The sequence below is a fragment of the Pelodiscus sinensis genome, chromosome 19 (genome assembly GCF_049634645.1).
Source record: "Pelodiscus sinensis isolate JC-2024 chromosome 19, ASM4963464v1, whole genome shotgun sequence".
NCBI classification, from domain to species: Eukaryota; Metazoa; Chordata; order Testudines; family Trionychidae; genus Pelodiscus; species Pelodiscus sinensis.
Window position 1 is genome coordinate 4,631,787 of NC_134729.1, and position 25,780 is coordinate 4,657,566.

Below are 25,780 nucleotides of genomic sequence, written 5' to 3' on the forward strand. Positions count from 1 at the left end.
CACAGGGCGCTCCCCGCCCCTCTCTGTGCCCACGGGACCGGTTCCTGCCCCGCCCCGCGCTGCAGTGAGTGCGTGTGTAGCAAATAGACACGAGACCGGAGCTCAAAATGCAGCAATTTTAATGTAAAAAGGGGGGGGGGGGATCCCTAGGCCCCGGGAGCTCCACTGCCCTCCCCCGGCGGGAGGCAAGGGGGTCCCTCTGCTCCCTCCCCACCATTACACAGGCCGGCGGGGCCCTGCCCCTGTTCGCTGGGCTGGGGCAAGCTGTGCCCGGGGGGGTGAGTGGAACCAAGTTCTGGGCTGGACCCTCCTGTGGCCCCTCGCCCTGCTGCGCTCAGGAGTCTTTGAGAACGAGGCCTGAGCCCGGTGCCCAGGGGGCTCCCTATTGGGGCTGCGCAGCCAGGCCCCCTAGTTCTCCAGGAGGTGCAGAAAAATCCCAGGTGGTGGGGGGGGGGGGTGGTTCACGCTCACATGCCTGTGCCCTCCTCCCGGGGCCAGCAGGGGGCACTGTGGCAGCCCAGCAGCACCATCTCCAGGCTGGGCGGGTCCCAGGGCACAGGCAAAGCGGCTGGAGCTGGAGGCCCTTGAGGATCCGTCTCAGCGGCTGGTGGAGCCTGCGGCGGGTTCGTGGCCCCGTGGTGTCCGTGGGGGGCAGGGGAGACCGGTGCTGCCACGGGAGCAGCGTGGTCCCTTGGGCCGGCAGCTGGCCACGTGCTGCTAAGCTCCCCCGTGGCAGGGGCCTCGTTAGCCCCGAGCTCTGCATCTGTCCCCCCAGCTGCAGTCTGTGGGGTGCTGGGCCGGGGCCAGGGGGAGCTGTGGGTGGCAGGCAGGCCCCACGCCCATGGGGGCGCAGGCCGGGCACGGGAGCAGGCTGCGTTGAGGCACGGGCCGGGTGCGGGGCTGTGCAGGAAGAAAGCCGGGATGCCCGTCTCCACGCGCAGCGGCTGCAGCAGGGTGGCGCCGGGAAAGGCCGAGGCGGCAGCCGCGTAGGAGGCCGCGCCCTCGGGACGGGCGACCGGAGCCGGCGGCTGGGACAGCAGGAAGAGCTGCAGGGCCTGGCGCAGGGACTGCAGCCCCTCGCGCATCTGCAGGACCTGCCCCGATAGCTCAGCCACCTGGGGACAGAGAGAGGGTGAGTGCTGGGGCCAGGCTGGGCCAGCACCCCATGGCAGCGTGGAGCCCATGAGCCAGGCAGGAGACCCACACTGGGGCTGCCTGCCAAGGCTCTCCCCCACCCCCAGGGCCCCACGTAGGGCAGTGCTGCCCTCAGCCCCCCCATGCTTACTGTCTGCTGCAGCTTCTCCATGGCATCAGCACCCACCAGCTCTGCAGCACCCAGGGAGATGGTGAGCAGCCCGCTCTCTGGGACAAGGGGAGACAGCGGGTCAGCGCCCAGCCCTGCCCGCACAGGGGGGAGAGCCCAGGACAGCCCCCCCCACCCCAGAAAGAGCCCCGGCTCCCAGCCCCTTCCCACGGTGCTGGTGGTACCTGGCCCAGGGGAGGGGCTGCTGCAGTCGGGGCCCGAGGGGCCGACCTGGAAGCTGAACACTGGTGTGTCCGAGCCGCAGGCGTCTTCCTCGATGCCATCCACCACCCTGCAGTGGAGAGCGGCGCTGTCACGGGGGGCTCCATCCCCCGCCAGTCAGCACAGGCCACCCGGCCCAGCTCCCTCCCACCGCCAGTCCTGGGGTGTCTGGCAAGGCTGGGACAAGTAGGGCTCTTCTCCCCCGGCCCCCCCACTATTAGCCCAGGGCTGCCTAGTTGCGCATCTCTGAATGGCTCAGCCTCGGGGCCACCCCCCACAAACCTCCCCGAGGGGTCGTTGCCTAAAGCCACGTGGGCAGGGCTGAGCCGCATGCCCAGGAGGCCGAGTGCCCATCCTTGGGGTAACCTCCAGGAAACAGCCCCCGCCCCGGCCTCAGCAGCCCCCTCCCCCCCTTACCTGGGGCTGAGGTCAGGAGGCCCCATCCAGGGCAGGCTGTGGAGCTGCAGAGCCTGGGGACCGGGCACCGGTGGCAGGCGGCGCAGCCGGGGCAGGGCACCCCGCCTGGGCGACAGCAGCTTGGGGACGTGGCCGGGGGGCAGCTGGGGGCTGGACGGCGCCTCTGCGGGCTCCAGGGCTGGGCCGGCCAGCGAGCGAGGCGGGGGCACCGGAGCACCCTGTGCAGCCTCAGCTGCCTTCTCCAGCGTGGCCAGCCGGCTGTCCTCGTCGCTTAGTGAGCCGGTGTCAGCCTGCGGGGCAGGAGGGGGCAGCGCTGGGGGTGGGGGGCAAGCTGGTGGGGGGGCCTCCCTGCCCCCACCTCCCAGGGTGCACTGGTCTTCCTACCCCCCCAGCTTGTGGACCAGGGCCCTAGCCTTTCCCCAGGGGCCTTTGCTCACTGAGGGCTTGGGGGAGGGGGCTCCCATTTGCCCAGAGGGGCACCACAGCCCCCCTGCCTGGGGGGTGGGGGCAAGAGCAGCACAGCAATGGGGGCAGCACAGCGGGAGCTGGACCCCTGCCCCAGATGTCCCAGCTTGTTGCCCAGCCAAACACTGGGGGGCGCTCTGTGTCAGGCAGGTCAGGCCCCGCCCCTGGCCCACAGGCCCTGCCCCTGGCCCACAGGCCCCGCCCTCGGCCCCGCCCCTCACCTGGGTCCCGGCGCCCCCGCCCAGGTTGAAGCTGAGGTGGGCGGGGATCTCCTGGCGGAACTTGCAGGCGAACTCGGGGTAGAGGGCCATGCTCTCGCCCAGGCCCCGCAGGCTCAGGCACTGCAGGTCGCAGTAGGTCAGGCCCTTCACGTCCGCGTTGGCCTTGATCACGCACTCCTGGGCTGAGAGCTCGCAGCCGAGCAGGTCCCCCTTCCCTAGGACAGAGGGCGGGTCGCTGATGCCCAGCCTGGTGCCTCCCCTGGGCGATACAGCTCTTCCGGGGCACAGCCTCGGCCCTGGGCTCGCTGAGACCGCACAACCCCCCCAGTGGCGGCACTCGGCCCCATCCCTGTACCACACAGCCAGGGCTGGCTCAGCAAGGGGATGCAGAGCGACAGTGAGGGGCACGGGCAGGGCTGGGGGGGCTGGGCTGGCAGGAGCTGCGGGGCAGGAGTGAGGGGCACTGGCAGGACTGGGGGGGCTGGGCTGGCAGGGGCTGCGGGGCAGGAGTGAGGGGCAGTGACAGGGCTGGGGGTAGGCGTGTGGGGCACTGGCAGGGCTGGGGGGGCTGGGCTGGCAGGGGTGCCGGGGGGGAGTGAGGGGCGCTGGGGGGGCTGGGCTGGCAGGGGCACCGGGGGGGAGTGAGGGGCACTGGCAGGGCTGGGGGGGGGGCTGGGCTGGCAGGGGTGCTGGGGGGGGGAGTGAGGGGCACTGGCAGGGCTGGGCTGGCAGGGGCGCCGGGGGGGGGAGTGGGGGCACTGGCAGGGCTGGGGGGGGGCTGGGCTGGCAGGGGTGCTGGGGGGGGAGTGAGGGGCACTGGCAGGGCTGGGGGGGGCTGGGCTGGCAGGGGCGCCGGGGGGGGGAGTGGGGGCACTGGCAGGGCTGGGGGGGGCTGGGCTGGCAGGGGCTGCAGGGCGGGAGTGAGGGACACGTCCCCAGTAAAAGGTGCGGCTTAGCTGGCACCGTGCCTGGGAGCCCTTCCCCGCCCCGTCCTCCCCTCCCCTCGCCCAGCAGGGCTCAGACCTAGGATGGCCAGGACGGTGTCGTCCCTCAGCACCTCCATGGAGCCCGAGCCCACGAAGTAGAGGGCCTGCAGGGCGTCGCCCTGGCGGATGAGGAACTCGCCGGGCGTGCAGAACGCGGGCTTGATGCTGAGCGACAGGGCGCGCAGGCAGCCCCGGCTCGCGGCCTCGAACACCGGCAGCTGCAGCAGCTCCTTGTTCAGGTGCATGGCGATGTCGGCCCGCAGCTCGTCCGGCAGGCTCCGCAGCAGCTGGGCGGGCCGAGGGGAAAAGCAGCGTGAACGAGCCGGGCAGGGGTGAGGGGGCCCGACTCGAACTCAGGCCGCCCTGCACCCACCAGGCCCCCGCCTCCTCCCCTGGCCCGGAAAGCGTGCTCTGCTCTGCTCTGCTCTGCTCTGCGGGCCGGGGAGACGCCTGAGCAACAAAAACCCAACCCTGGGCGAGAGAAAACAGGCTGCTCCCCGGGGCCTGACTCCCCCCCCCCCCCTTGCTCTAGGCCGGGGGGCCCTGCACGCAGGGGGTGGGGAGGGCTGGGGGGGGTGCTCTGTGGCCTGGCTGGGGAGGAGCAGGATGATGGGGGTTGGGAGGCTGTGGGGCCCAGCATTGGGATGGGAGAGGGGTGAGAGCCAAGGAGAGGCTGGGGGGCCCAGCACCCTGGTGGAGGAGGGGAGGAGGTGGTGAGGGTTGCGGCCTGGCAGGGGAGGTGTGAAGGCTGAGGGGGGGAGGCTGCAGCCTGGTGAGGGAGGGTGAGGTGGCGGCAGGGTGAGAGGGTGGTCGGGTGAGAGAGGAGCGGGCCAATGGGGTGGGGAGGGATGAGTGGCATCAGGATGGGGAAGGAGCAACATGGGGCGGTGGGGGTGGTGGCGGGTGAGGGGTGAGATGGGGGAAGGGTGAGATGGGGGTGGGGGAGGGATGAGAGGGGGCAGCGGCTGGGGAAGGGTTGGGTGGCGGGATGGGGGAAGGGTGAGATGTAGGGATGGGGGTGGGCTGGGGGAGGGGTGAGGGGGGCAGTGGCTGGGGGAGGGGGTGAGATGGGGTGGTGGGATGAGGAGGGGTGAGATGGGGGAAGGGTGAGATGTAGGGATGGGGGTGGTGGCGGGCTGGGGGAGGGGCGAGATGTGGGGGTGGCGGGCTGGGGGAGGGGCGAGACGTGGGGGTGGCGGGCTGGGGGAGGGGTGAGATGGGGGAAGGGTGAGATGTAGGGATGGGGTGGTGGTGGGCTGGGGGAGGGGTGAGATGTGGGGGTGGCGGGCTGGGGGGGTGAGATGGGGGGGTGGCGGGCTGGGGGAGGGGCGAGACGTAGGGGTGGCGGGCTGGGGGAGGGGCGCGACACTGGGGCGGACGGCGCTCACCTCGTGGGTGTCGATGCCGTTGTGCAGGGCCCAGCTGGTCTGGAAGAACTCCAGCATGCGCTGCCGGAGCGGCTTGGGGATGCGATGGATGCGGATGAAGTCGTGCAGGTCGCGCGTGCGGCTGTGGTACAGGAAGCGCCGGGCGTACATGCGCTGGATGATGGCCGTCACATTCCCAAACACCACAGCGTGCATCAGCGCTGTGGGGAGAGTGGGAGACTGTGCGAGGGGGGCCGTGCAAGGGGAGCAGGATGCTGTGTGGCTCTGCCGTGCGAGGGGAATGGGGTGCCTTGTGAGCGTGGCTGTGTGAGAGCTAGCGGGATGCTGGTTGTGCGAGGGGAGTGGGATGCCATGTGATGGTGGCCCTACGAGGGGACTCAGAAGCTGGGTGTGAGTGGCCGTGCGAGGGGAACAGGATGCCGTGTGAGGCTGGTTGTGCAAGGGAAGTAGGAAGCTATGTGCGAGGGGCGCAGGATACCGTGAGGCTGGTCGTGCGAGGGGAGCAGGATGCCATGTGAGGCTGGCCGTGCGAGGGGAGGAGGAAGCCGTGTGTGAGTGGCCGTGCGAGGGGAACAGGATGCCGTGTGAGGCTGGTTGTGCAAGGGAAGTAGGAAGCTATGTGCGAGGGGCGCGGGATACCGTGAGGCTGGTCGTGCGAGGGGAGCAGGATGCCATGTGAGGCTGGCCGTGCGAGGGGAGGAGGAAGCCGTGTGTGAGTGGCCGTGCGATGGGGTCAGGAAGCCGTGCGAGGGGAGCAGGATGCCATGTGAGGCTGGCCGTGCGAGGGGAGGAGGAAGCTGTGTGTGAGTGGCCGTGCGATGGGGTCAGGAAGCCGTGCGAGGGGAGCAGGGGTGTCAGTGTGGTGGGATGGGGCCTGGGCAGGCTCCGTGCAACATGGTGCTGGCCTGAGCCCGTGCTCCAGGGGCTTTGTAAAAGTGACGCCTTTGGGGGCTGCGGGTCGGGCGCGAGGGGCACTGACAGAGCTGGGGGCACAGCGGGGGGGGGGGCGATGCCTGCGGCTAGCGAGCCCCTCGGAGCGTCTGTGGGCGAAGCCCCCGCCTGCCCACCCACTCACACGCCAGGCGCTCACCCGTCTCCATGGCAACTGCCCATGGCTCTATCCAGAGCGCGAGTCAGCTTGTGGGGATGGGGTGGGCGCAGGCCTGCAGGGGTGGGGGCTGCATCCCCCTGAAGCCCCATTTCCCCAGCCCCCCCCCCCCCCGCGCAAGCCCCTGCCCACCTTAGGAGGCAGGGATACAACGTGCCCAGGAAACAGGGTCACTGGGACCCTGGCACAGAGACCGGGGGGGCGGGAGCCGGACCCTGCCTGGTGACCTTCCTACACCTCTCCCTCCCCTTGCCCCCACACAACCACCCTGGGCACCTCCCTCACCCTGGTACCCTCCCTCACCAAGCCTGCCTCCACCCACGGTGTCAGCACCCCCCACGGCCTCAGAGCCCAGCGACCCCCAATACCTACTGATCTGCCTCCCCAGTGCCCCCTGCTTTGCAATCCCCCCACTCCAGTGTCCTGCCCCCCTGCCCGTGCCCTGTTTCCCTGCCCCCCTCACCCCCGATGAGCATGGTGCAGATGGAGAAGAGCTTCTCGGTGTCGGTGTTGGCCGAGACGTTGCCGAAGCCCACGCTGGTCAGGCTGCTGAGGGCGAAGTAGAGGGAGGTGAGGTAGGAGCTACGCAGCGTGGGGCCCCCCAGCAGCTCCCAGCCGCTGCCGTTGAGGCTGCAGTTGGCCCCGGGGGGCAGCGTCGGCCCCGTCCTGTTGGCAGGGGAGCTGCAGCTCTTCCGCGCCAGGTAGTAGGGGGTCTCCAGGCGACGCGCCAGCTCCTGGAGCCAACCTGGGGTGGGGGAGAGGGATCAGTGCCTCCCAGGGAAGGGCAAGACCAGACCCCAAGCTGGGGGGAGTTCAGGGAGGGGCCGAGGGAAACGTTTGGGGGAGAGGGCTGGGCCCTCAGCCAGAGGGACGCCTGCCTCAAAGTGTGAGCAAGGCCAGGGCAGGCTGGTAGGGGAGGAGGGAGATGGGCCTAGTAGGGGAATCTTAAGGTGTATGATTGTGCGTGTGTCTGGGCAGGCACATGCGTGTGCGTACTGACACGCTCAGGCTGGGGGCGGGGTGTCCGACCATGACACACGGCCATGGGTGCTGGGGTGTTGTGTCCCCTGGGGGCTGGTGATACCCAACAATGTGGGGGCACAGACAGTGGCCACGACACACTCACCAGACCACACACACACGTGCGACTGCGGGCGCTGGGTGCCAGACTGTGTGTGCAGCCCAAGTAGCGCCCGTTCCGGGAGGGAGATGTCAGAGACAGCAGGATGTGCACACAGGTATCCATGCACCCCTGCATGGGCACGTGTGTCACAGGAAGGTGCACACATGTTACAATTGGGTGGGAGACCACAGACGTTGTGCAGGTGCAGGCCTATTGTGATTGTGCATGTGCCGTATAGAGCAGCAAGGGCGCACGTGTTGTGACTGAGCATGCAATTGCTCCTACGTGGTGCATGCCTGTTGCGACTGGCTGTGCGATTGCACCCGTATTATGCAGCATGGCAAGTTCACACCTGTTGTGGCTGGTCTGTTGTGACTGGTGTGTGATTGTGCATGTGTGGTGCAGAACACTGGGTGCACGCCTCTTGTGACTGGGCGTGCGATCGCACGTGTGATGTACAGTGATGGGTGCACCCGCTGGGGGCGCGCAGGGGTACCCATGCCCCACACACCGATCTCTGGCAGCTCCGCGCGACTGCTCTCGATCTCCAGGCGGCCGATGAAGAACCAGACGCAGGCGACCCAGTGGGCCAGCAGGGCGAAGACGATCATGAGCAGCGTGAGCACCACAGCGCTGTACTGCGAGTACCGGTCCAGGTTGGGCAGCAGCCGCAGCAGGCGCAGGAGCCTCACTGTCTTCAGCAGGTGAGCCCCGAAATACTGCAGGGAGAGAGCGTGGGAGAGTCCCACCTGTGCTGCCCCTCACGGGGGAAGGGCACTGCAGGGGGGGGGCTGCCATGGGGACCCGGCTGGGAAGGACTGAGGCCAATACAGGGCCAGTGCTGGTGGGTGGGAATCATTGTTCTGTGCTCGCAGCAAGTCCTGTCCGACGGGGGCCAAGCGAGGGGTGTGTGCAAGGCCCGTGCGCGCTGATTCCAGTTGTACGACCAGGTGTCATTTCTGCTCCCCACCGCCTGGGCACTGGCTGTGCCCGTATTTTAAACGTGAGCTGGAGTAACACGCCCCCCCGCAAGGCGTCAGCCAAGCAGCCCGGGGGTGGCTAGTAGATCGAGCGGCCCATCAAGGGACAGTCGATGGACAACGCAGCGTGGGAGGCACCGCTGCACTGAACGGACTTTCCTGCGCTCTGGAAGGCGGGCTTGGGGCAGGTCCCACATCGGCAGGCGACCTGCTCACGTGACCAACCCCATCTTGGGATGCACCTTCACACAGGAGAACCGTGGGAGTCCCTGGGCGTGGCCGAGGACAGATAAAGGGCCCTGGAGGTTCCCCCATTTGGTCTTCAGGCCGGCTTCTCAGCTCTGTTGCTACGAACTGAAGCTCTGAACAAAGGACTGAACGACCCATCCCAGCTGTGGACTTCACTTAAGTCGGCAGTTTTTTCCATCCCCATTTCAAGCCTGCACCAAGAACTTTGCAGCTGATGCGTGTATTTGATTCCTTTAACAATTTTTCCTTCCTTCCTTCCTGTCTGTAGCTATTGGATTCTAACAGGTTGGCACAGTGTGCTTTTGGGGGTAAGATCTGCGTTATACATCGATCTGGGAACATGGCTGGTGCTTTGGGACGGGACGAACCTGTTCGGATTTGGTGCGATTGACTGTCACAGCCTCTCATCTGTGTAAGGTGGGAGCTGGCTGTGGCACAGAGAATGGGAGTGTCTGAGGGAATTTCTGGGGAGACTTTGCTGCCCAGCGTGGCAGACAGAAGTGCTCCGCGCGACGGGCTCGGGGTGCCTTGTAGTGGAGGGCCCCCACTTGCGGGCTGCCCGTAGCCCTGTCTCTTAGCAGTTCTCCCTGACTGGACGCTCTCAGTGCTGCTCTCCAGCCCCCGTGTGACAGTGGGGCCCAAGAGATGGATGGGGACTGGAGCGGGGTCTGGGGAAGGGCTGACTCTGGCCCAGGGGAGCCAAATTCCTGGCTCTGCTGGCAGCCTCCCTGCCTCCTGCAGGCTGTGACTCCCAGTCCTGGGGTCCCCCTCTCTGGGTGGGTGCCAGCCAGCCCACGCCTGCGGGGGGAGGGGCTGACTCACCACGTTGACCTTGAAGGCGTAGAGCAGGTCGAAGGGCAGCGCGGCCACCAGGTCCAGCAGGAACCAGCCGGTGAGGTAGTGCAGGGAGATGGCGTGCGGGTCGAACACCACCTGGCCCGACTTGCTGACGAAGGTGGTGCGGAAATTGAGCACAATGTCTGCAGAGAGCACAGCGCACGCGGGGTCAACGTCACCAGTGAACCGAGCTCAACAGCCTCAGCGTAGCTCCCAGGGGGGCGGGGTCCTGGCTGGTTGCCCCGCGAGGAGCACGAACCAAAGAGCCAGGCCTGGGATGCCAAGGGGCTGCGGGTGGGGAGTGAGGGGCACCAGTAGAGCCAGGGCCGGGCTAGATGGGCGGGGGCCTGGCACCCGGGGCCCTTACCCAAGATGAAGAGGATCTCCACGCACAGGTCACAGACGCTGGGAGGCCCGCGGGCGGCCGGGAGCCCCTCGTCAGAGCCGGCGCCGACACAGACGCTGTAGGGCACCGTCACGGCCACGTAGAGCGTGGCCAACAGGATGAGCCCGTCCCAGCCGGCCCGGAAGGCGCCGTAGTGCAGCAGGATGAAGGGCGACTTGTGGATCGCAGCCACCTTGTACTCGGGGAGCGACGGCTTCTCGCCAAACACGCCCTGGGCCAGGAGCTGGGGGTCAACATGGGGGGCAGCCCCTGTCCCAGAGGACCACCCACCAGCCTGCTCTCCTGTGACCTGGGCCTGTCTGACCCAGGCAGTCCCCCTGCTCTCCCCTAGCTCCCTCTGACCCAGGCAGCCCCTCTGCCCTCTTCAGGATGCCTCCAACCCACAACCCCCTGGTTTCCCCTGGGCCCCTCCAACCTGCCACTAGCCCCAGCCCCCCACTCCCAGCCCAGCGCCCTCCATGTACCTTGTTGAGCTTGTGTTTGTTCTTGCCCTGTTTCTGCAGGTGCCCGGAGAGGTGATAGAGCACCGCCCGGCTCCGGCGCCGGTTGGCATTGAACCCTTTGGCTCCAGCCCGGCTGAACCGGCGCTTCCCACCTGCTGGAGAGAGAGAGCAGCCAGCAGTTATGGCCCCTGGGGGTGGGGGCGGTCCAATGGGAGGGGGTCAGTGTCCATCTGTCCCGCCGCAGCCCCTGCCCTCTACACGGCAGAGCTCTGACTCTGTGCAGCCAGGCACCGTCACACGCATGTGTGCGTGTGCTGCCGTGGCACCCCATGCAACGTGCAACCCCCGGATCCAGCCTGGGCCCTTCTCCGCTCAGAGCGGGCAGTGGCAGCGCTCCATCAGAGGGCAGCAGTAGCAGGCTGTCACCTTGCACGCAGCCCAGGCTCTGAAGGGCCCACAATTTGCTTAGCCAGTACCTGCCACTGTCTCTAAGGCCCATTTGCTATGGAGATTGCCTGCAGACCCCCCCCAGCATTGCTCCAGACCCCGGCCCCCCATGCACCTTCCTTCCAGCTCTCGGCGCCCGGCCGGCTCTTGCTGTCGGTGATGTCCTTGTGAGAGACCAGGAACAGCGCCACCTCTCCCTTCTCATTCTTAATGGGCACCACATCCAGGAGGCACCAGAACGGGGCACCTGTGGGACAACGAGGAGCTGCTAACGGCCCAGAGTGCTGTGCATGCCCCTCCCTCCCCCAGACCTGAAGGGGAAACTGAGGCACAACACAGGCCAGGGACTTTCCTCTGAGTCTGCGCAGCAAGGCAGAGCTGGGGAGAGAACCGGGAGTTCTGGCTCCCAGCCCATGCCCCCCAACCCCTCCCATGCCCCCTTGCCCTGTAATCCCTCCCATGCCCCCTTTGCCCTGTAATCCCTCCCGGATCTGGGCAGAGAACCCAGGCATCCTAGCTCCCAGCTGCAGCTGCAAAGGCTGCGGCCACGCCCTCACCGCTCTTCCTATAGAGGATCAGCTCGGCCTTGAACTCCTGGTGCTCGTCCAGGGCCTTGCGGATCTGCTGGCGGACGCGCTCGCTCGTGTCGGGCCCGTAGAGGAAGGGGCAGGCGCAGCAGCGCTGCATGACTTCGGCCCGGGAGAAGCCGGTCAGGTCGCAGAAGCCGTCGGAGCAGTACACCACCGGGAAGGCGCTGCGCACCTGCGCGTTGCCCAGCACAAAGTTACTGTCTGCAAGACACGAGGGGGCAGCATGGGGATGGGGCAGGGCCGGGAGGCACCAGGGCAGGGTGTGGGGAGCCCGGCCAGCGGTCCCGCTGCGGATGGGGAGATGGGAAGGTCGGGGAGGGGCTCTATGGCTCCTGCTCTCTACTAAAGAGCCGCTCAGCAGAGGCCGGGGGGCATCGGCTGCCCCCGCCCCCCATCTCGCCACGTGCCCGGGGGTGTCCGCAGGCCCCACCCTGGCTATTTTTACCCCGCTGCTCCCAGTTAGTCATCGCTGCGCCATTTGGACAGAGCCCGCCTTGCTGGCACCAGCTGAGAGCGGGAGCCCACTCTGAGCCCTGCCTCATTTGCATACATTTGCATTTGAACAGTAGCAAGGGGGGGGAAATGCGAGCGTGGGGGGGCGGTGGGGAGAGAGAAGCCGCTTTCAGCCTGACCCCCACCCCGAGGTGAGTTTCAAACCTGGAGCCCCCCAACCCCTGCCCCACACCTCGAGGATCTTGGCTTTCTGTGGGGCCAGCGTTCGGCCCTGCTGGGGCATGTACCGCGAGCGCCCAAAGCTAATGGGGATATTGCAGGAGGGAGCAAAGAAAAGTCCTGTCCCGGGCCCCTGCCCTGTCTGATCAGACCAGCAGCCGCACATTAGCGAGGCAGCTTCTAAATCAGCCAGGTAACAGCCCCCCTCCCCCCCCCCCTCCGGGGCAGCGCCACCAGCTAATTGGGCTCAGCTGCCGGAGACGCTCCCCTGAGGCTGCTGCACCCCAGGCTGGCTGAGCCGCAAAGCCCAGATGGGCCCAGCGCCTCAACAAAACAATAGCTGAGAGCACTTGGCACGGCCTCCGTCCCCTGCCCACAACAGCAGCTGGGCTGCAGCCTCGTTTGGATCCAGGCACTGGGCCGGGCCGCAGCCTCACTCGAACCTGGGCGCCGGGCTTGGGTGCACTGGAATCAGGGACTTGCAGTGGCCCGTGCCAGCCTATGGGGAGAAAGGGGAGGGGGGCTGTGCCGTGGGGCTGTGTCAATGGGGGGGCTGCAGCGGTTTTCCAGCTGGGCTCGCTGGCTCTGGGCCAGTCACAGGAAGAGGCTCACGCCTTGGGAGAATGGGAACAGCGGGGAGGAGGGGTGTTAGTGGGTGGCTGGGCCATGGGATGTCCCCCAAATTGACCCCCATGCACCTTGGGGCTCAGCCCAGGCTCTGCCACATCCCTGTGGCTGGGGCGCGCCTTGAGCGCAGGGGAGACGCTGTGGGCCCCTCGGGCCCAAACTCCCCTGGGCAGCTGGGTGAGCAGTGCCAGGCTCGTGGACAAGGACCCACACACGCCGGCTGGCTGCTCCCCCAACTCCAGACCCCGAGGGGATCACTCAGCCTGTGGCTCCAGCCCCCAGATCCCGGGCGGGCCCAGCTCTCTGAATAAGAGACGTGCTCCTTTCGGGCTCTTTTCCAAGGCTCAGCCTCTCCCTGCCCAGCCTGGCTCTGCCCCCAGGCACCACAGAGACAGCAGGTGCCCAGGCGGGGAGACTGCCGACGAAGCGTAAACCGCCCTGAACTGCAGACACCTGGGCGGCCTGGTTACCTGCTGCTCAACAGCTGCTGCGTCCCACCCCAGAGGCAGCTGCAGTTGGGGGCTGAGCAATCCCTGGGCAGCGTTGCCACTAGCCCTCTGCTGCCTCCTGCCTCCAAGCGCCCCCTTTGCACCCAGACGTGGGGCTCAGAAGGGCACAGGGAGAAGCCCAGGGAGCCCGGCATCAGGCCTCGCCACGCGGATGCAGCCCCAGAGCCGCCTGGTCACTCTGCCGTTTGCACCCCGCACCTCCCCCGAGGAACCCGCCTCTGCCGATGTGAGCCCCCATCCCGAGCCCCTCCCCCATTGAAACCAAGGGGCTTGGAGGCCTGAGTCCCCCGGCAAGTCAAAGGGAGTTAGGGAGCAGCCAGACCCTCGCTGCCCCCTGAGCACGCCAGGCTGACAGCTGCTCTCAGTGCTGCAGGCACCCGGGGGCAGCCTGGCTGGGGCCGCAGGCACTGGGGCCCTGCTCTGTAATTTGCCTGCTGCTGTTACTCACTGCAAGCTGGGGAGGGGGCGGGGGTGGGTATTTATAGCACAGCAGCTCCCTGAGCAAGGACTGTCCCCCCATTCCCAGGGAGTCGGGCACTTAGAGACACAAGCACGGGGGAGGGGGAATTAACCCCCCATTTCAAATATGGGAAACTGAGGCAGGGAAGAGGCAGGATTTGTCCAGCCACCCAGTGGAGCAATGCTGGACTGGGAATGGGCCCTACATCTCCTGCTCCCAGGGCTCTGAGTGCTCCCCTCCCAGAGCAAGGCCTAGACCTCCCATGTCCTGGCTCCCAGCCCCTCCCTGCCCCAACCAGACACCCCCTCCCACCCCTCCAGCTCTGAGCTTTGCCCCAGGGACAAACTTAGTAGAATGGGGCAGGGCCGAGGTCATTTCCTGGAGCTCGCAGGCACCTGGGTGTAGGACAAAGTGACCCCCAATCCCCCCAGTGACACTGGCCTGGCTCCCCTCCAGCCCACCCCGGCTCAGCCCCTGTGCTGCCCCATGGCGTGTGACCCCGTGCGAGCAGCACGCGTGTGCGTGTGAGCTGGCATGTGCAGGGGGCGCAGGGCGGGGGGGGGACAGTCACGCAGCCTCACCCGCCCCCCAGCTCCTGCTTCCCTAGGGCCCGGCCCCAGCACAGGTGGCAGAGCTATTGTTCTGTTCCCAGCGAAGGCTATTTATACCCGGGGACACCACGTGCTGCTGTCTATAACCGTATCCTTCCGCCTACTCAGGGAAAGTAGTCTGTCTGTAGAACCAACTCGGGGCGAGCGCTCGCTCACGGCCGGGGCCGTGCTGGTCTCCCCTCAGTCGTGTGCCCTGTAGGGGGTACGACCCAGCCCATGGGGGTAGCTCTGCATGGGGGGGAAGGAGGGACCAGGGGGGCAGGTGAGGGTTAGAATCCAGAATGCAGCTCCCAAACCCAGCCCCATAGGCACAGGGACGAGGGATGCCAGGGGCAGGAGCCTGCGCAAGAATGGACAGGACACTGTGACACGGCTCATCTGAGAAATGGCACCTGCCTAGTGAGCCCCCCTCCCTGCAGCACAGCGCCCCCTGCTGAGCCCTTCCCTGCAACACAGCGCCCCCTAGTGCCACCCTGGGAGATACTGGGGTCAGCACTGACTGCCAGAGCACAGCACCCCCTGCTGAGCTTCCCTGCAACACAGCGCCCCCTAGTGCTGCCCTGGGACATACTGGGGTCAGCACTGACTGCCAGGGGAGAGCGCCCCCTGCTGAGCCCTTCCCTGCAGCACAGCGCCCACTAGTGCCGCCCTGGGAGATACTGGGGTCAGCACTGACTGCCAGGGGAGAGCGCCCCCTGCTGAGCCTTTCCCTGCAACACAGCGCCCCCTAGTGCCGCCCTGGGAGATACTGGGGTCAGCACTGACTGCCAGAGGAGAGCGCCCCCTGCTGAGCCCTTCTCTGCAACACAGCGCCCCCTAGTGCCGCCCTGGGAGATACTGGGGTCAGCACTGACTGCCAGAGGAGAGCGCCCCCTGCTGAGCCCTTCTCTGCAACACAGTGCCCCCTAGTGCCACCCTGGGAGATACTGGGGTCAGCACTGACTGCCGGGGAGAGCGCCCCCTGCTGATCTCTGCACCAAGGCTCATGCTGCACTGGGCCCAGAGCTGACTGCCAGAGGAGAGTGCACCCTACTGCCATCTTTGGTTCCAGGGGGATTGTTCCGTGGGTTACAGTAGTACCTTGAAGCCCCACTGGGCACTGAGTAACAGACCTGGAGAGGGGAAACTGAGGCACAGAGTAACAGACCCGGAAAGGGGAAACTGAGGCACAGAGTGGCAACGTGTCTGTGGCAGGGCTGGGAACTAAATTCAGTCTCCCTGGGGCTAATTCAGTCAGACCCATGTGTCCAGCCTGGATGTTTGCTGGCCCCAGGAACAGCCAGCCAGATCCACATCCGGAGCCCCCCAAGCTCACAGGGAAACTCGATTCCCAGTAGGGGTATGAGAGGCCCCTGTCCCCAGCCAGGGCCTCTGGCAACACGGATTGGACCCACGGGGCTGGAGTGAACCCGGGGTGCTGGCCAAGGTGCTGAATTTATTCGCTCCTCTGCAAAACACCTGGGGGAAACTGCAGCTGGGGAGGCCCTGCCGGGCACTGGCTGGTGAGGTGCCAGTGCCCATCAGAGATCGACACAATCGGGAACCGACTGCAGGACTGTGACAACAGAGGAAGGGCTGACAGCTTCCAAGTGCCCTGAAGGACTGGACAGTAACCCTAAAACCACCCCTTCTATGGATCTCAGTAGCCATGTTAGCCTGTGACTTTACAAATTAGGAGTCCTGTGGCACCTTAGAGCCTAACCAAAACATACAGACGCATGAGCTCTCATGGGCAAAACCCACTTCATCAGATGAACTGGCGTGGAAATAGCAGAAACCAATCAATATCTGTAACTACTGGGGATTCGAAGGTTTAACCAGTTAACCTGTAAGCCTCACCCTTAATCAATGGGGCTTGGAGCAGGTCCTCACCTGACCCCCCCTTTAATCAGTGAACCAGGTAATCAGTTAGCCAAGTCAATGGGCGTTTACATCCCTAGCCCTACCCATCCTGGCACGCAGCACCAGGAAACATACCTCCCCAGCCCATTGGCACAGGGTTGGCTGACACAGCGAGCCCCCCAGCTGTGGTATCATACCCCCTCCTTGGCACCCAGACCCTACAGCAGCAACCTGGGCACGTCTGCGCCCGCTCTCCCAGCCTAGCAGCCATGCTGGTGTGATCTCTCGCACATGCACACCCACGGGAGGGAACTGGCTGAGGGCCATGTGAAGGCTGACGCAGCAGCACCGGGCACTGGAAAGGCCCGGGGAGCACAGGGCTTCTGCGGGAAGGAGGGAGACTTTAGCTGGACAATCTTTGCCAGACCCTCTCCCCAGCCCATGGCAATGGGCAGGGCCCAGAGAGAAAGAGGCAACAGTTGACTGTTTGTATCCTGCTCAGTTAGCAGCTCCTGCTGTTGTTGGCTGCTCACCCTGCAAGGAACAGACTCCATTTCCTCACAGTCTCACCTCGGGTGCCCTCGTCCCACCAACAGCCCCGATCCCCCAGGGACAGCTGGGGACACAGAGACTTGCCCAAGGCCACAAAGGGCAGGAGTGTCAGAGGCAGAAATAGACCTTGAGGTGGGGCTCATTCCTCCAGGCCCCATGGCGGCCCTCAACCGGCTGAGGCCGGGCACTGCTGCCACCAGGCGCCAGCTGTCTCACATCAGACACCCAGACCTGGAGGCCCCTGCCGGGGGCGGGGGGGAACCCAGCCCCTACCACTGTTTCTGCAATGAGTGACATGCCCAGCGCCGCACAGGGGGCTGGGGGCTGAGGCCAGGGGCAGACTCCAGCTCTGCAGGGCAGCATCCAACTGGCAATGAGACCCTCCTGTCCTTTCCTGCAGCTCCCTGCTCCATTCCCTGCAGCCCTGCTGGCTCCAGAGTCAATGAGGCAGGGACCCAGCCCTGCAGGGCCTGCTTCACTCTGGGGTACAGGCTGCCCAGGCCACTGAGCCTGCCAGAGCTCCCTTGGGGGGAGGGGTGGGCTGCATTTAAGGTTGCCCCGGGCCTCGGGCATTTCCTCACTGCAGAGTGCTTGGCCTGGCCACGTCAGGGGTTGGGCAGAGCAGGTTTGTGTGTAGTTTACGTCTGGAACATAGACACATCGACACTGTGTGCATGTATGTGTGCGTGCATGTGTGTGTGCACAGTGTGTGCGTGCGCGCGCGTGTGTGTACGCACACTGTATATATGACACAGGCACCCTGGTATCCCTGGACTAGGAATATCTCCCTGTGAGTACCTCAAATGACTTCCAGCTCAACGTGCACACTCAGCACAGAAACACACCTGTAGCAAGAGCTCACCGACATGCACGAGGGTAGTTACGGCGTGTCGGCTGATGACACCTGATTACAGCATGGTGCTGTGTCGCATCTCGAGATGCACACGCTCATTTAGCCACGTTTCGCGCACACACACAGCTCTCCAGCATCACTCTTGTGGTACGTAGGGGCCTGGTCTATATTCGCACACAGGTACAGCTCTCACACCCAGGAACAGAGGTGTGTGTGGGGGGGCATAGCACAGGCCAGACACCTGCTGTCCTAAAGCAATTCCGGGGCCAGCCTGTCTTGATCTAACACCCCCAGGGGCTGGAGCACCCCAGGGTCTGTGTGGGGATGCAGATCTGCTCTCCGCTTTCTCCCCAACCGCAGGAGAGAACCAGCTTCTTGTATTCCCAGGGGAGGGGAGCCAAGGTTGTTTCTGCAGCTCCAGCAGATCTCTGAGAAGAGGGAGCAGCCTGGGGCCGACTCCGTGAGGATGGTGTGTAGGGTAAGGGTGTCTGGCTGGAGGGATGCACCTGTTCCCAGGCCATGGGTCTCCCAGGCTGGTTTTATTCCAAAAAGAAAAGAAAATAGCCCCGGTCTTGGGTGGAAACTCATCATCCCGGGAGTTTTTCTAGAAGGCCAGCAGCAAGCGGTGGCAAACCAGCCCCCAGGAGGGCTGTGTGTGAGATGTGTGTGTGTGTGTGTGTGTGTGTGAGAGAGAGAGAGAGGGGGGGTGTGAAAGAGAGAGGGGGTGAGAGAGTGGTGAGAGGGGGTGTGTATGTGAGAGGGGTCTGAGAGAGGTGTGTGTGTGAGGTGTGTGTGACAGAGGGGTGTGTGTGTGAGAGAGAGGGGTGTGAGAGAGGGGTGTGTGTGTGAGGTGTGTGTGACAAAGAGGGGTGCGTGTGTGAGGTGTGTGTGAGAGAGGGGTGTGTGTGTGAGGTGTGTGTGACAGAGAGGGGCGCATGTCTGAGGTGTGTGTGACAGAGAGGGGTGTGTGTGTGAGGTGTGTGTGTGAGAGAGGGGTGTGTGTGTGAGGTGTGTGTGACAGAGAGGGGTGCATGTCTGAGGTGTGTGTGACAGAGAGGGGTGTGTGTGTGAGGTGTGTGTGACAGAGAGAGGGGTGTGTGTGTGAGGTGTGTATGTGAGAGGGGACTGAGAGAGGTGTGTGTGTGTGAGGTGTGTGTGACAGAGAGGGGTGTGTGTGTGAGAGAGAGGGGTGTGAGAGGGGGTGTGTGTGTGAGGTGTGTGTGAGAGGGGTGTGTGTGTGAGGTGTGTGTGACAGAGAGGGGCGCATGTCTGAGGTGTGTGTGACAGAGAGGGGCGCGTGTGTGAGGTGTGTGTGAGAGAGGGGTGTGTGTGTGAGGTGTGTGTGACAGAGAGGGGTGTGTGTGTGAGGTGTGTGTGAGAGGGGCGTGTGTGTGAGGTGTGTGTGACAGAGAGAGGGGTGTGTGTGTGAGAGGCGGTGTGAGAGGGGCGCGTGTGTGAGGTGTGTGTGAGAGAGGGGTGTGTGTGTGAGGTGTGTGTGACAGAGAGGGGTGTGTGTGTGAGGTGTGTGTGACAGAGAGAGGGGGGTGTGTGTGAGGTGTGTGTGACAGAGAGGGGTGTGTGTGTGACAGAGAGAGGGGTGTGTGTGTGAGGTGTGTGTGACAGAGAGGGGGTGTGTGTGTGAGGTGTGTGTGACAGAGAGGGGTGTGTGTGTGACAGAGAGAGGGGTGTGTGTGTGAGGTGTGTGTGACAGAGAGAGGGGTGTGTGTGTGAGGTGTGTGTGACAGAGAGGGGTGTGTGTGTGAGGTGTGTGACAGAGAGGGGTGTGTGTGTGAGGTGTGTGTGACAGAGAGGGGTGTGTGTGTGAGGTGTGTGACAGAGAGGGGTGTGTGTGTGAGGTGTGTGTGACAGAGAGGGGTGTGTGTGTGAGAGGGGGTGTGAGAGGGGTGTGTGTGTGAGGTGTGTGTGACAGAGAGGGGTGTGTGTGTGAGGTGTGTGACAGAGAGGGGTGTGTGTGTGAGGTGTGTGTGACAGAGAGGGGTGTGTGTGTGAGAGGGGGTGTGAGAGGGGTGTGTGTGTGAGGTGCGTGTGACAGAGAGGGGTGTGTGTGTGAGGTGCGTGTGACAGAGAGGGGTGTGTGTGTGAGGTGTGTGTGACAGAGAGGGGTGTGTGTGTGAGGTGTGTGTGACAGAGAGGGGTGTGTGTGTGAGAGGGGGTGTGAGAGGGGTGTGTGTGTGAGGTGTGTGTGACAGAGAGGGGTGTGTGTGTGAGGTGTGTGTGACAGAGAGGGGTGTGTGTGTGAGAGGGGGTGTGAGAGGGGTGTGTGAGTGAGGTGTGTGTGACAGAGAGGGGTGTGTGTGTGAGGTGCGTGTGACAGAGAGAGGGGTGTGTGTGTGAGGTGTGTGTGACAGAGAGGGGTGTGTGTGTGAGGTGTGTGTGACAGAGAGGGGTGCGTGTGACAGAGAGAGGGGTGTGTGTGTGAGAGGGGGTGTGAGAGGGGTGTGTGAGTGAGGTGTGTGTGACAGAGAGGGGTGTGTGTGTGAGGTGCGTGTGACAGAGAGAGGGGTGTGTGTGTGAGGTGTGTGTGACAGAGAGGGGTGTGTGTGTGAGGTGTGTGTGACAGAGAGGGGTGCGTGTGACAGAGAGAGGGGTGTGTGTGTGAGGGGGGTGTGACAGAGAGGGGTGTGTGTGTGTTGCTAAGTATCACACAAGAGAGCCGAGTATTTATAGATTCTCGCAGGGTGCAAACGCATCCCCAGTGGAAAGGCTCCTTCTGTTCCCAAGCCCCTCACAACCCACGAGCGCTGGGGAATTTCTAGCGTTTTGGGGCTCCCCCCCCCCTCCGGACTTGGCCTATCGGGGGGGGGAGGGCGCCACTTCGGGAGCTGAGCCCCAGGGAAATCAGCCCCCCCAGCAAGGGGAGACCCAGGGCCTGGCCGGTGGAGCCTCGTGGCTTTTGCAAAGACCCCCCCCCCCCAGCCCCCCTCCCGGGAAGCGATTGCGGTCTCGGCCCGGCCGCCCTGCGCCGGCTCCCACCGAGGTAACTTCCCTCGCTCGGGGCGTGAACGAGACACGCTCGGAAACAGCCCGATTTCCACAGCCCCCCCCCCAGCCCCGCGCGCCCTGACGACACCCCGGGTGGGGCGCCTCTGGGGGGGTCCGGGGGGATGGCGCCAGCCCCGCCCCGCGTCCTAGGGAGCAGCTGCTGTCAACGGGTCCGGGCGGCGACCGGGCCCAGCGCCCCCCCCAACCCCCAGACTGGCTCGGCCGGGCGCCGCGCTGGGGAGGGCCCGAGGGCCCCAGGACGGGCCGGTCAGGGCTGGAAGGCGAGACCCGGGCACAGCAGGACCCCGAGCCGCGCTTTGCCTCCCCCTCCCCAGCTGGGCGCCCGGGGGCAGGCCGGACGCGCGGGCGATGGGCGCAGGGCCCGCGCGGGGGCCACTCACGTGTCCCGTCGAAGCGGGTGGCGATGGTGTCCAGGAAGGTGTTCTGGGGCGCCAGCAGCCCCCGCATGGCTGCGGGCATGTCAGGCGCGGGCTCCCGCCATCCGCCCGCGAACCCGCCTGCTGAGCCGCCCGCCCGCGGGGCGCGGATGAAAGAGCCCCGCGCCCGCCGGCTCCTAGGCGGCCGGACCCCGGGTGCCCAGCGCGCGGCTGCCCCGCGCCGCTCGGTCCCCGCGCGCCGCGCTGACTCCGGAGCGCTCCGGCCCCGCGGAGCCGCGTGTAAACGCTCCGCCGCCGAAGTTGCTCCGCGTGGCCGCCCCCGGGCGCCCAGCTGGGGAGGGGGAGCCGGAGCCGGAGCCGGCGCTCTGAGCAGGGGAGGGGCCGCGGCTACCCCGCAGCAACCTCCGGCAGCAGGTCCCAGATCAGCGCCACCCCCGGCGCCGCCTCCTCCCGGGGCAGAGCCCCCAGCCCTGGGACGGGCACCGGCATCGCGCTGCCCGGCCAAGCGCTCCCGGGTCCAGTCCCAGCTCGGGGGCGCGGGGCCGGGCCGGGGGAGGGGCTGGAGTCTGGACTCCTGGGTCCTCCCTTGGCTTTGCTAGGGGGGGGGGGGGGCGAGTCCACAGCCGGGCCCAGGGGCCCGCTCTTCTCCCTCCCCCCTCCGCGGCACCAGGGGCCAGGCCAGGTCCGTCCCCCACCGTTGAACAGAGATAGGCCAACGCCCCCAACTGGGGCGCCCACGCCCGCCAGGGCCTGGCCACCCCCCACTCCGCCCCGCTAAGGGCCCCGGGCCAGGCCGGCTCCCCGAGCTAGCAAAGGGGCAAGCCCGACCCCCTGGCGGGCTGCTGCCTGGCTGAGGTCTCTGCGTCTGACTCGGGGGCGGGGGAAGGCAGAGAGGGAGGGGGGCGGTGGATTTATCACAGGCACTTGGCGCAGCAAAGTCAGAACCTTCTGCCCAGAGCCCCTGGCAGGATGGGCAGGGACACGCTGCAATGTCACTGGCAGGACGGGCACTGGACACGCTGTAATGTCACTGGCAGGATGGGCACTGGACACGCTGCAATGTCACTGGCAGGACGGGCACTGGACACGCTGCAATGTCACTGGCAGGATGGGCACTGGACACGCTGCAATGTCACTGGCAGGACGGGCACTGGACACGCTGCAATGTCACTGGCAGGACGGGCACTGGACACGCTGCAATGTCACTGGCAGGATGGGCACTGGACACGCTGCAATGTCACTGGCAGGATGGGCACTGGACACGCTGCAATGTCACTGGCAGGACGGGCACTGGACACGCTGCAATGTCACTGGCAGGATGGGCAGGGACACGCTGCAATGTCACTGGCAGGATGGGCACTAGACACCTGCAGGGCTCCTGGCAGGACGGGCACTGGACACGCTGCAATGTCACTGGCAGGACGGGCACTGGACACGCTGTAATGTCACTGGCAGGATGGGCACTGGACACGCTGCAGGGCCGCTGGCAGGATGGGCAGGGACACGCTGCAGGGCTGCTGGCAGGATGGGCGCTGGACACGCTGCAATGTCACTGGCAGAACGGGCACTGGACACGCTGCAATGTCACTGGCAGGACGGGCACTGGACACGCTGCAATGTCACTGGCAGGACGGGCACTGGACACGCTGCAATGTCACTGGCAGGATGGGCACTGGACACGCTGCAGGGACGCTGGCAGGACGGGCACTAGACACCTGCAGGGCTCCTGGCAGGACGGGCACTGGACACGCTGCAATGTCACTGGCAGGACGGGCACTGGACATGCTGCTGAGGGTGGGGTGGGGGGCAGGGGCAGGCTGCAGTGCTGCTGGGGTGGGCATCTGCCCAGTCATGCCCGCTGTGAAACACGGGGCCTAATGGCCGAGAGGCTGGGAAATCCGGCACTGAGCCCCCCCCACCAACGGTCCCTCTGCTCTTTTCCATCCATGTGCAGAATAAGGGTTGAGGTCCCTGAGGTGGGTGTGGACGTGCACCACCCGTGGAAACAAAACCTAGTCAGGGCTCTCCGCTAATCCCCTGGGCCTGGCGCGTTTGAATCTCTCCTCAGCGGATGCTCAAGACCCCAGTGTACACTGAGCTCTGCCCCTCCCCTCTCCCCTTGCCCCCAGTCCTGGCTCTGCTTTGGGAAGAATGCGAACTCCAGGGGCAGGGAGGGGCCTGCACGGTGGCCAGGCCAGGCTCAGGCCTCCTAGAGCTGGGGTCACAGCAATGCACCTCTCCCTCCTCCTGCAGCTGGTGCTCTGGCAGACCAAGTTCCTCAGGGCAGGACTGCTCCTTCCCCCATCTGTGCAGCCCCTGGCACAGCCAGCAGGGCCCTCCTGTGTCCCCTACCAGGAGCATCTCCCCTCCCCAGAGCACTCGCCCCAGCCAGGCTGTAGCTGGGCACCTATTTTCCACCCCGCACTGGGCTTTCCTGGGCTGAGCGACGGTGCTGGACTCCTCCAAGCCTGCAGGGTGAAGCCAGGGCAAGCCAAATGCGGCCTCCTAGACCTTTGTGATGGCAGCTCCCAGGCCCCTCGCTGCAGGACCAGGGACTGATTCTGTTACACTTGGGTTCTGGTGGTGAAGGGGGGCAGAGGCAGGAGGGTGGGACCAGGCAGGAGGGTGCTACCCAGGCCCAGAGGAGAGAACTATCAGTGTAGCCCCAGGGCTGCTCTAACCCACCTGGGGGGCTGGGCAGCCCTCCACTCCCCCCACCATCAAACACAGGGATGGAGAAACTCAGAATCAAGGTGGTTTCCTGGCAACAAGTTACCCAGGTGATCTTGGGGAGAAAGGAGGCTCCTGTCCAAACCAGGCTTGGTGCCAAGCACTGGTCCCCAGGGAGCACTGAGGCTGCTGCACACAGAGCCATGGGCTCAGGTCTGGGATTTCTTCACTTCTATGAGCAACAGCCCAAGTATTCACCCACTGGCTGCCAGCACCTGCTCAGCCTCACACCCTGCCCCCCTTAACTCTGCCCCTAGCTCAAGATCTGCGCTTGGGCAAAGGGGCCCTGCCGGTCAGCACCTCGGACCTAGCAGGGGAGCTGGCAGGTCTCTCTGCTGGTGAAGCACCAGATGAGATCAGAGGAGGGGTCCACTGCATCCAGCAGCTGGGCTTGAGCACCCCGGCTTCAGCGGCAGCCACAAAAGCCCCTTAACTAGCTGCGATGGAATCATCTGCCTCCAGCTGGCCTGTGGCATTCACGGCCACAAGAGTTTAGCAGGATGCAAAACCCCAGCCAGGACGAGAGGAGAACCCGTCCCCTGTCCCAGGAGGTGAATCGCCCAAGGGTCGGACCCCTGCCATGTTACTAGTGTGTGTGTGGGGGGGGGGGGAGTAGAAAGAAGTGCCCTGGGTAGGGGGGCAGGTCAGCCCTGGCCTTCCCTCAGACACCGCCTTTGGAGCAGCTGGGGAGGCAGGATCCCAGGCCCCACTGGGAGCTGCCGGGCCATTCCTGTTTTAACAAAGGCCTGATTGGCGGCCAAAGTGCAGCTTCTGCCACTGCTGCCTCTGAACCCGGCCCGGTGGCAGATTAGGGGCCCTCAGCACCGTTACCGACCCACGAGCCCCTTTCCACCTCTTCTCCCAATCTGCCCCTCTCCACCGCACGCTAAGGCCGCAGGGCATCAACCCCGCCCCACAGGCCTGCAGGGACTTGGCATGGGCCCGGTGGTAGGATCAGGACCTCACACTGGTTGCAAAGGGCAGGACCCTGGCACAGCTGGAAGCCCGAGGCTCTAAAGCAGGATGCTGAGCAAGGCAGCAATCAAAGCCCAAACGTTACTGGGCTCAGGGCAGGAAGAGCTGAGGGCGGTTCTCCGGCAGGCGAGCACCCAAGGGCGGCTCCCGGCTTTCAGGGCCGACACCGTTCACAGTAGCAGACGAGCCCTGCCGGTGGGTCCAGGCAGCAGCTTTTTGCAGCCCCACAGGGACGAGCCAGGCCAGTGCGCTTAGGTCAGTCTGTGCCAGCGTGGAGGCCAGGCACAGCCAACCCTACTGCTACCTGCTCCCCGTGCCACTCCCTGTGGGCGTGGGCGGGCACCTAACCTTTGGAGAAAGCGCATGTCAGCCGGCACAGGCTGTGTGGGCTGGCCCGTGGGCGCGCTATCTAGGCCGTGAAATGGGAGAGAAGAAAAGGCAGTGCCAGGAGCTCCCGGAACCAGGCAGCTGGTGTCAGAGGAGGCGCAGGAGGGTTGGGGGGCAAGAGGTCTCAGCACCAACTTCCAGCCCAGCTGTGCCGGCACAGGACCCCTGGGAGGCTCCCCAGATCTCCCCCTTGCTTCATTCAGACATTAAATGTAGAAGTTCAGAGATCCCTAAATGCAGGCACCAGCCTCCCTTGCTCCCACCCCGGCAGCCGCGGGGGGATATCCCCAGAGAACAGGGCAACAGGCCCTTTGGCATCACTCTGAGGCTTACGCGGCCCCGGGGGCCACAGCTGCACCTGGAGACCTCTCGAGGTGTGAGATGAAACCAGCTGGGCTCCCTTTTAAACCATGGACCCTGTCAGGGGGCGCATGATCCCTCTTCCTCCCCCAAAAAACACCCAGAGAGTGCTGGGAATGGTGCGTCCCGGGGTGGGCGCTGGGTGCCGCAGGAAGGGGGAGGGAGATGCTGGTGTGAGAAGCGAGACAGAAGAGCGAGATGGTCACTTTACTGAGACTGAGCCCAGCATCTCCGGCATCAGACTCAGGAGCCATGTGACAGTAACTGGTCTGGGAGTCCAGCAGCCAGTGGGCAGGGATTTCTCTGGGGCACAGACGGGCAGCACAGTCCAATAGTCAGGGCACACGCCCGGTGCTCAGAAGACCTGGATTCTACCCCTGGCCCATCCCACCTTGCCACCCAAAAACCCGCAGGGCAGAGACGGACCGGTCAGCCCCCATCCCAACGGGGCCCGGATCTGGGTTGGGGCACAGTGCCCTGCCAGCCAAACGGGCTACGCCCAGGAGGAGCAGAGCCCACTGCTTAGGCAGCTTTGCAGGCTTTTACAAACCCAGCGAGGAGCAGGAACGCTGAGTTTCTTTGGACACCCGGAACCCATGAGAGCCTGGAAGAGCGC

The 25,780-nt window shown here is 65.3% G+C and overlaps 1 protein-coding gene and 1 long non-coding RNA gene across 3 annotated transcripts; one reads left to right on the forward strand and one right to left on the reverse strand.

Moving 5' to 3' along the window:
• Positions 1–116: 116 nt before the first annotated feature.
• On the reverse strand, positions 117–21,049 carry KCNH3 (potassium voltage-gated channel subfamily H member 3). Its single transcript, XM_075901957.1, has 15 exons — positions 20,716–21,049; positions 11,153–11,386; positions 10,711–10,842; positions 10,170–10,303; positions 9,667–9,916; positions 9,285–9,442; positions 7,745–7,952; positions 6,574–6,855; positions 5,003–5,202; positions 3,652–3,901; positions 2,629–2,843; positions 1,943–2,232; positions 1,489–1,595; positions 1,286–1,362; positions 117–1,115 (listed from the first exon to the last, which is right to left on the reverse strand). Exons 1-15 carry the CDS (start codon positions 20,792–20,794, stop codon positions 468–470), a joined length of 3,264 nt encoding a protein of 1,087 aa, XP_075758072.1. The 5' UTR covers positions 20,795–21,049; the 3' UTR covers positions 117–467.
• On the forward strand, positions 6,543–8,844 carry LOC142818931 (uncharacterized). 2 transcript variants are annotated; one of them, XR_012896624.1, is made up of 3 exons: positions 6,543–6,680; positions 7,785–7,937; positions 8,184–8,844. It is a non-coding gene; the product is annotated as an uncharacterized LOC142818931 (long non-coding RNA). The 2 variants fall into 2 exon arrangements; XR_012896623.1 differs by having other exon boundaries at positions 6,565–6,680; positions 7,758–7,937.
• Positions 21,050–25,780: the final 4,731 nt, after the last annotated feature.